Source organism: Rhopilema esculentum, chromosome 18 (genome assembly GCF_057945365.1).
Source record: "Rhopilema esculentum isolate cy_ngs chromosome 18, ASM5794536v1, whole genome shotgun sequence".
Classification (NCBI taxonomy): domain Eukaryota; kingdom Metazoa; phylum Cnidaria; class Scyphozoa; order Rhizostomeae; family Rhizostomatidae; genus Rhopilema; species Rhopilema esculentum.
In genome coordinates, this window is record NC_142832.1 from 2,997,347 (window position 1) to 3,006,973 (window position 9,627).

The 9,627-nt window shown below is 35.1% G+C and overlaps 1 protein-coding gene across 2 annotated transcripts; it reads right to left on the reverse strand.

The window, feature by feature from the left end:
- Positions 1-36: 36 nt before the first annotated feature.
- Positions 37-9,448, reverse strand: LOC135696658 (uncharacterized). 2 transcript variants are annotated; one of them, XM_065216129.2, is made up of 5 exons: positions 8,079-9,448; positions 6,499-7,239; positions 5,446-5,583; positions 4,591-4,647; positions 37-3,858 (listed from the first exon to the last, which is right to left on the reverse strand). In XM_065216129.2, the coding sequence occupies exons 2-5, from the start codon at positions 7,151-7,153 to the stop codon at positions 3,173-3,175; spliced, it is 1,536 nt and encodes a 511-aa protein (XP_065072201.2). In that variant the 5' UTR covers positions 7,154-7,239; positions 8,079-9,448; the 3' UTR covers positions 37-3,172. The 2 variants fall into 2 exon arrangements, with proteins under 2 accessions (XP_065072201.2, XP_065072200.2); XM_065216128.2 differs by having other exon boundaries at positions 4,591-4,650; positions 8,079-9,444.
- Between the last annotated feature and the right edge of the window lie 179 nt (positions 9,449-9,627).

Consider the following 9,627-nt stretch of genomic DNA (forward strand, 5'->3'; position numbering starts at 1 on the left):
AATTAATTCAGAAGGGCATAACCCAAATAAAAGTACTTTTCAAAAATGATTCTTTTCCCATATCAACGTTGAAATACCGTTAATATAAAACAATGTTTACTTTAACCTTAATACTTTAAATTAATAAACTTTGCAATGACTTTAAACATAATTAAATAACAATGCTATCATACATTAATCAACAACGCGATTCTTACCATATTACGAAATTAACATTTATAGTTTGAACAGAAGATATGTTTGTCTTGAATTTACATTAGAGTCAGTAGGCGTTGTATATTATAGTAAAAAATGGCATTTTCGACGAATGATTTCGACAAGGCACATATTATCTTCTAACAAATATGCCAGAATAGAAATTTGTTTAATTTAAAGTTTAATCAAAGGAGATACATCTGCCAAGTAGAAGATCTTTTTCAGAGACTGGAAAATGACTTTTAGCTGTAAGAATTGCTTATGCGAACACCTTATCAAAGTGAGTTATGTATTAAATGGAAAATGAAACTTAAAGGGAATTATACATATATGGTGAAGTTTTCAACGACTCATTACTTAAAAATTCATCATCGTCACATCTAGCTGCTTAGGCAGGTTCTTGTTAAAATGGGGTCAAATACGAAAAAAGAGAATCGAGTCGAGTATCCAAGACATGTTGTTGCAAATCATTAATCGGGGATGAAAAGGTATCATAACTGCAACTGCAAGACTAACTTTAGCATTACAAATGATCACCGCAGATGGATTTAACTTAAAGGACTTTACACCAGTTAATTATAAAGTAAACATCAAAAGTAAACACCAGATTTGGAGGCTTGCAAAGTGCCTTTACAGATACTTTACAAGCGTTGTCGGGGTGACAGCTCTTGTAAACAAATTTGATGTGCATCAAAAATCACTTTTTAAGTGCGTATCTTAAATCTTTAACTTTTCACTTTGAGCACATAACAAACATTCCAATCTGGCTTTACTCTAAGAAGTAATAATAATTTTATCTCATTATTTTTCACCTGAATTAGCGTAAAAGAGTTTTATTAACAGCCATAAATACAATAATGCTTATTAAGTTTTAAATACAAATGTATATGAATCTATATATTCATAAACAATGTCAGCACGTGCGTAACTCTAACAGCTCCAACGACAATTCTACCAATTATACAAATAAATTACATTACATACCTAAAGATCAAATGACTATCAAATGACATGATACAAATTAGCCAATGACTGGTTAATGGTGAAATTTAAACAGTATAGTAATAGTGGTTTTTTAGAGGATTTTAGGATCTTGAGGTCCCAATATTGTTGAGCTTAATAATGAGGTTCGTTGGCATGAGGAGCTTTTCAGGGCTTCAGCCTGAAGGGGAAAGGGCTACGAACAGAGAGAAGCGAAAATTATTCTGAAGCCTTGAGAAAACAGGTAAATTACTATACAAACGAAATGTATATTTGAATCATATCTAAGATTCTTAGCTTCAAAAACAGTTTTCCCAGGCACTGGCAATCTGACACAAAGTGGCAACTTCTTTATATTTTTGTAAGCTCCCCACTCGGCACATATACGATTATTCTTTCAAGTTTGGGACCAGTTGTAGACTGAAACCTCTTAAAGAGAAATCCTGTTTCATTGCTCACAACAATTATCGTTAGGAGATCCAGATAAATTTCACTTAAAAACTCCAGTCATAATTGCACCTCTCAAATAATTTGCTCACGCTTGCAAACGCTTTCTTAGTCTTGTGTGCAGTCGCGTAGATAGGAAAACTCACTGAAGGGGCGAGAAATTTAGATTTTCTGACAAAAATCTAATAAGCATGTTAATTTTTCCCTATATTTGAAGGAAACATAATGACATCAGAACTGAAATAAAACAAGAGATAAAGTCTTATCATTATTCGAATTTAAGTGTCATAAATTATACGAATTGAAAATTTTTCTGTTCTTCCCCTCAAAATAGGCATTTTTAAGTAACATACCTCATTGAAAGAGATTGCCAATCTGATTCGGAAACAGGAAAGAAGTCACTATATTCAGCTTTAAAATCTTTCTTCTCAAATGTAATACTTGGATAAAAATTTCACAGGGGGGTTTTCTTACACCCTCTGACCCCCATCTTATGCCACTGCTGGTTTGCCTTGTAAATGTAGAAAGGTTGATGATTATGATGAATGATATAATGAAATAGACTTTGTGAAATGCATGTGTAATACAAATATGAATGGTTTGTTCTTTCTTCATAATAAGATAAGATAAAATGGGTAAAAATAAATACCCCCTGAAGTTTTGAGATTCAAGCACTGTTAAAACACTGCAAGTGAATGATTTACGAGTGATATAAATAGCATTTTTAATACCAACATTTTATGTAAAGACACCTGGATGAGACTTGTGCATATCTCGGGAAAAAAGGTTTGAATGTTCCTTTATTATGAAAGTAGGGCATGAGTCACAAGTGCTTCTATATTTGACACAATTATAGCAATTTAGGAAAGATATATTTCATGGATTTAAAAGGGAGTATAAAGGGAGTTTAAAAGGGAAATGGATTTAAATGGTAACTGGTGACAATGCTAGGTACAACAAAGGATTGGACTTGCTAAAAGAATCTCCATGTCTCCTTTGAGTCTTGCACCCTCCCTCTATTTACCCACCTTATTTTCTTTCTTTCCCCTTTAACTACCTCCATGGGTAAGGGAGTGTAAAATCAGAGAGATTAGAGAGGGGGTATGGAGCAAGTCTACAAAAGACAAAGTTCTGTCTTTTGAAGGTCCAGAGATTCTTTAGTATAAAAATGACCTGCTTTGTATGAATATTGAAATGTAGCTCTGCAAAAACTATGGATAAAGATGAGACTTTCAAATGGCAAACAATTTTGGATGACAACTTGGCAAGAATGGAGTTTGCTTCTTAAACAGTATAAGGGTTCTTTCAAATATTCACACGCAAGTATTTCCTGAAGAGACAGACCCTGAAGACCATGAAAATGAAGTAACTTATCACTGTCCAAAATAGGATTTAATTTGAGCTGTAACATTTCAAAACTTCAAAACAGCGATAGAATTCTTTATGTATCCAAAGATGATCACCATAAGTAACTCTTACAAATTCACAGCAAACTTTGACCCTTAGCTGAGAATATTGGCCAAGGAGTGGTTTTCATAAGTAGCTTTGGTTATTGACAGTGCTGATCATCCCTACACCTGTGAAACATCTTGAAAAAGGTACAACAGAGATTAAGCATGAACCATAAGCCAATCATTGAGTAATACAATGTAACCACTCCAAATGTGAAAAAGTACACTATTTTGCCACAGCATGCAGCTTTTGGCTTTGATTTTGGTTTTATCAATGTAGATGCTGATTGTCTTGTTGGCATCATTTTGGAGAAACTTAATGTCGTTCCTTCTGTTGTTTGTCTGTTTGTTGCCAGAGTTCCGTCATCAGCTGAATTTATACTTTTTGATGAGTCTTTTGTAGAAGGAGGCTTTGTGTTGAAAATGTGTGGGTACTTTCCCAAAGTATCTCGAGTATTGGAAATAGTCAAATTCCTGCTTGGCTTGGCAAATTTTGGATCCTTTATAATGTCTCTCTGTAGACTAGGATTCTGAATGAAATCATGACAGGTGGGGTAATTCTGATACACCCACATGCTTCCAACAACAAACCATACAACAATGAAGTAAACAAAAGGATCTTTTGATTTGTACCTTACTTCTTCTCGTTGGTTTTGAGTTTTTAGCTTTGTGTATATATACATGGAGCATCTACCACAACATTCAAGCAGTTGGAAAACACCCATTGATGTTAGGAAGACTGGGATGCGAGGCTGAGCTGGGCAGCTATGAAGATGGGCAACACCTGCAAGGGAATTTATTGATGTTCAAAAGATTAACACTGCTATCAAAGTTTCAAAAAGAGTTATATTAATTTAAAAACTATAGAAACACCTGCAACTGAAACTCATTAAGCTTTGCAAGAAAAAGGTTTTTGATAAAAATAAAATAAACAGTTAATAGAGATAAATATATGAAGAAAGCACAGGAAGCTTGTTATAACAATATGTCAACAACTGTTTTGTGCAATATTTAGATATACAATACATTCACATACAGCAAAAAGGAATGTGAGAGCTATGCTGTGGTAATTTAACTCAGCTAAAATTTAATGTTAATGTTAGGCATAGGTGCCAAGTTTTTAGAAGACATGTGCAGTGAAACAACACCTTATAAATATTTGAGTATTGCCTCATGGGGTGTTGTGTTTGCATAATATCACAAAGAGTAGCTGAAATGGACAGCATCATAAAAATAATTGTTGTGCTTTGAATGATTGAAAATAAAACAGATGCCAATTTAAAAGCATTTTAATTCTGATCATTCCTAGTTGATGCAAATAGACGATGATGCAATAAGCACACTGGGGCTCCTTGGGAAGACAAGGATGGGACACCCTTTACTTTCGAAGCTATTGGGGCTCTCATTTCTAAAATATGCTAAGAGCCCTAGGATTTGCCAGGTTTCCTGGCCTGTTGCTGCACTCCTAAAAAACAGTAAACACAACATGATAAAAGTTAATGATGACCATACATACCAATAATTATCATAGCCAAGGGAAGGAAAAGTGCCATGCAAGCCCCAAATATTATCACTGCTGTGAATAAAAAGAAAACAATCTTGTTACATCTGTGCTATTTCTAAGAAATATTATATATACAAAGCTTTATCAGGAAATGTGAATATGGATCAACCTAGTCAATGAGCAAACAGTGGCATAACATTTGCCCATCATCCTTAGGGAAGATTCACAAAGTGATACCCCTATTTACTGTAGAAATTGGTGGCACGTTTTTGTCAATGGAAACAGTTTATTTTTAATTATCAATTTCTCATCTGATTAGTTTGCATCACAGGCAACTCTCAAAGTAGATTTTTCATCTTAGTTAAAGGCTGTCAAATTTGGTGTTTGGTGGGTGTTTCAAACCAGTTAAACTGCCTCTAAAGTGTAAAACAGATAATTCCCTAAAAAGCCATCTTCTACAAACACAATTGTGTAACTTTCAGCAAACTAAAAAGCCAACTTTTTCTTCAAATGTATCTAAATCTCTTCATAGGATAAATCTCTGCTGAGTTTTACAGATTTAAAAGCATATGCATTGATATTTGATTTTCTCAGGAGTGGCTTAAGGTTACCAAAAATACAGAGAAATGCTCATTTTATTAAACAATGATTTAACAATTGAAAAGCATAATAGGTTTCTTTTGATCAAGAATCTTAACTACTGGAAGCAATCTCTTTGGTTTGTAGCTGCATAAATGGAAAAAATAATTATACTGTATTTTGCTACATTAAAAGCAGCCAGGGGTAACTGAAATCCCTTTGTATGGAGGCAAGCCTAGACGTCTACAGGCAGTAGGCACCTATGGTTTTAAAAAAATTCTTAGTTACCTGAGATAATGCAATAGGTAATGATGCAAGCAGTAAAACTCATTGGCAGATCATCTCCAATGCCATTATGATCTCCATTTAAATCAATCATTCTGAATACAGAATTGGAAAACAAGGCATGGTAGTTCGGTGGTGCATCTAGGAATAAATTTCTATATAAATCCAAACAATCAATTTCCTGCAAGGGATAGGTACTTTCATGTAATGCACAAATGTCTAAGGATTATTTCAAGAGGCATTTGCTGACGACACTGTTTTGGAAATGTTGTAATGAATTGTTGACAACATTTTAAAAAAGGGTTATCTTTTAAGGTGTAATATGAGGATGAATTCTTGACAATATGTGATTATTGTAACATTTAGCATTGACTGAATGAAAGCAGGTGTTAAAGGGCATGTGTCGTGAACATGATTGGCTAATGCAATACAATTATCTTTTTGTTTAGTAGAAAGCATGGAATCGAGGGTGAATTTTTACGGCAGTAAATATTAATTGAGAAGAAATGAAACGTCACGAAACAATGGAATTCCACTCCAAACGCTTTTGTCTTATTAGCCAACTGCTAATGCCACATATGCCCTTTAATAGTGGACTGATAAAATTTACAATTATACCATATTCTGACTAAGTGAAACTCAACTTATATGAGTTTGACTGTACAGCTAAGAAAAGCTATTGAAGGATAGCATCAGACAATACTAGTGAATAATAATTTTATAACTTAAAAGTTTATACATCATTTGGTATCACGAGGTGTGGTCACATCGAGAGGAAGGACCAGGGACACTGCTCCATAAGGATAGCTTCTCAGTGTCCTAAAAACTACCTTCGGATGCTAGGTAGCAACAAATACAAATACAAATACAAATTTAGTGATATTGAAGGACAGCAACAGACAATACTAGTGTATTATAATTTTATTCCTTAAAAGTATACAACATTTGGTGATACTTGTTGCTGAGTTGACTATAGGCACCTTAAGCCAGCTGGACAAATTTATATCAAGAAATTAGCTGAAATTATAAAAAAGATAATTATGAAGTAAATCTAACCTTCTAGAAATCTTCTTGCACCAACTGCATCTCTGTAAGAAGGTGGTTGAATGCTCACTACACTTAAGGAGGAAGGATTTCTCTCTAAATGAGTAGTCATCTTTCTACAAGCTGAATCATATGAAGGTGGAGGCGGGATGTTGGCAGCTGAATTTGTTGCTCTAGAATCACTGTAATCTGAAGATCTGTTTGAAGCTGAAGCACTGTCATCAGATGAATCTCCAACTACAAATACAGCATAATGATGGGTACCTGGACCAACAGTCAATTGATTGTCAACTGTTAGATGCCCCATCAAGGTATCTTCAGAGCTTGGCTGTTCTTGGTCTTCTGATTCTATTACTGCCGCAGTATCTTCTCTTTGAAAACTAGTCAAAATACTTCTTTCATTAACTGGCATGAATTCTTCTCTTCTGCTCCCATTATTTGACAAAACAACCTCAGACTCGTCTGATGGAGAGGGAGTTTCTGTCCTTTTTATTGGTTGTAATTTTGAAGAGGTTCCTGATTTGAACCTAAGAACCCTGCCACTTCCATCCGATGGCAACTTTGATAAAAGGTGAGGAATTGGTTGTTCTCTGTTAGGGGAAGACTGATTTTTCCTTTGTTCATCAGAATTGTTCATCACCTTTTGATCTTCTGGCATTTTATCCATTTCTCCCCACACTTTTGATCTTACCACTCTTTTCAGGAAACATCAAACATTGTATCCGTCGAAATTTGATTCAAATAGCCCAATTCCTAAATATAACACAAAAAATTACTGTGATAAGAGAGGTCTTGATACTTGTAATTATTTCTACAGAGATACAAGGTTTCCTAAGTAAGTCCTTAGATGATCAATACAATGTAAAGCCAGGGAGCACGCACCACTCTAAAAGTGGAGGGGCTGGAATGGATGTGACAAAACATTTTTTGAGGCAACGCCTTCTTGAACGCAGGAAAACGCCCATTTTAGAAAATACTTGCTTATTTCTATTGAATTTTTACTAACAGTCTGGTTCAGAGAAGATATCAATAACTATAAAAATAGATAGAATTAGCTTAGAAAATAGATCATATCATTAAACAAGATGAAAAACCTAGAAAAAGAACAAAAATGGTTTCCAGTCAATGAGAACTGCTACTACATAGGAGTAAACTATCCAAAGTTGCCTTAGAGTAAACCTTCAAAAAAATTTTCTAGCCTTTTATTGCAAAAAAGTGGGTGGGCTATAGCCCCTGCTAGCCCAATGGCTGCGTGGTGCCTGTGTATAGCTTCTTAACTTGTATGTTTTGTCACCTTCCTTTCCTCCGCGGCGGCGTGAAGGACGCGAAACTTATATTCATTTTAGAAATTAAAGACGTTAGTTGAAAATAAAATTTAAATGGAGGATACAGTATACTAATACAAAACTGCAAACTTGAAATGCCAGGTGTGAAATGCGGCTGGAAAATCTTGTTGGTACGGCAGGTGAATTTTAGGACGTGGTCAGAAGAATTAGCGAAAAGACTCGAGATAGAAGGCGGGCGAAACCTCAATCAAGTCCCCACAAATGAAACACTAATTCTACAACAATATAAAGTGGCACATGACATACCATTCAGGCTATGCATGATCTGGATCGGCTTTCACAGAGGCGTTTACACTTAAAAGCGAGAAAGCATGAAAATAACAAACAAACCAGTATAATTATGCAAACAACAACTTTACCACTTTATTACTTCTCCGAAGGAACTTGCCTCTTTATCAAAAATAGGGTACCAAACAAGGAAGGAGGCTCGTTATTCACACTGGCCCACGGACCCCCTCATCCCTCATCATTACGGCCCATTCACACTACTCCTTTTTTAAATGAAAACGGAGTCAAACTAATCCGTTTTTGCCTTGCGTTCACACTACTCTGCTATGAAAACGGAGTCGTTTGAAAACGCAAATGAAGACGGATACTTTCGAATTTCACCTTTCCATTATCCTTCAGACGAGATCTCACGAAGAACACCTATGCAATATGAAATTGAATGAGTGAAGGATTATCAATGGCAAAACAACTTAGGGCAAAACCCACAGCATTTCCAAGAATACTTTGGACGAAGAATTTTGGAGTATTTAACTATACCAGCTGTGCAGATGTGACCTTACCTTGTGACTAAGCTCCCTCCCGTTTGTCCTATTTTTAGCATCCTTGGCACTGTGATAAAAATGGGAATGCTCAAGGAAGGAAAAGATAATGATGTATTGATTCTTTGTTTGTGTATGCTGCTCTAAAGCTTGAAATTGTTCACTATTGTCCACAGAAGAAGCCTCGAAAAAGAACCAGTTGATTACATATTTTCCTTGTGCATTGAAATTTTACCCCGGGAACCAGAGTTTGGTACCCAGGGTAGAAAAGTTTTAATAGCATTCCAACGTTTTATGAGACTGATATAACTATAATAATGGATGAGTCAAGAAAGGTTCCCTGTGTTCTATCAGTATGGAATCAAAACCATGTGATTCGATCACGTTTATTGGAAGTTTTATATGTATCGCCATGATTCGATCACGTCTTGAAAGTTTTACATGTAGCTAAAAGAAGAATTTGTCGAATATACATTCCATTTTTCTGGTTGGTTTAGTTTCACTGCCAATTAAAAGAATTGAGCAAATAACTTGAAAAGGGTTCGAATTTTCAGAGTATTCCTTCAGCTACAAATATGGACACATAGAAATCAAATACACGGAACTCTTTTTTGATTCAGCCAGTTGTAAGTTTTTGGGAGTTCCTTATATCATTCTGAATACTCTTATGATTTTCATCTGCAATTAATGAAAAATAAATCATGTTTAGTGTGTAAACCATATCTTTCTCTATTTTTAAATTTTTTCTCACATTCATGACCTAAAAAAATAATTCGGCATTTCATGAACCCAAAAAAGCAGTTGGATAATTGGCTGACCCAAAAAATAACCTTCCTTCAAATTTTAGACCCAAAAAAGTAACCTGAGCACCCCTATCCTAAATATATATGAGTACCCCCCCCCCCTGGGCTACAAACAGCGTTTTTGTTGGAGCAGTATGAACACTTGCCGTATTAAAATCGTATTCATTTGATAACGGACAAGTGTGAACGGACAGCATTTTTATCAACGAAAACGGAGCGAAACGA

What these genes read in the sequence shown, in the direction of transcription:
- LOC135696658 (XM_065216128.2), bottom strand. Translation starts at nt 7,153, where the DNA reads ATGGATAAAATGCCAGAAGATCAAAAGGTGATGAACAATTCTGATGAA. An exon ending in TGCAAGAAGATTTCTAGAAG is followed by an intron (nt 5,584 to 6,498) that starts GTTAGATTTACT and finishes ATTTATTCCTAG; the next exon opens with ATGCACCACCGAACTACCAT. An exon ending in TACCTATTGCATTATCTCAG is followed by an intron (nt 4,651 to 5,445) that starts GTAACTAAGAAT and finishes TTTTATTCACAG; the next exon opens with CAGTGATAATATTTGGGGCT.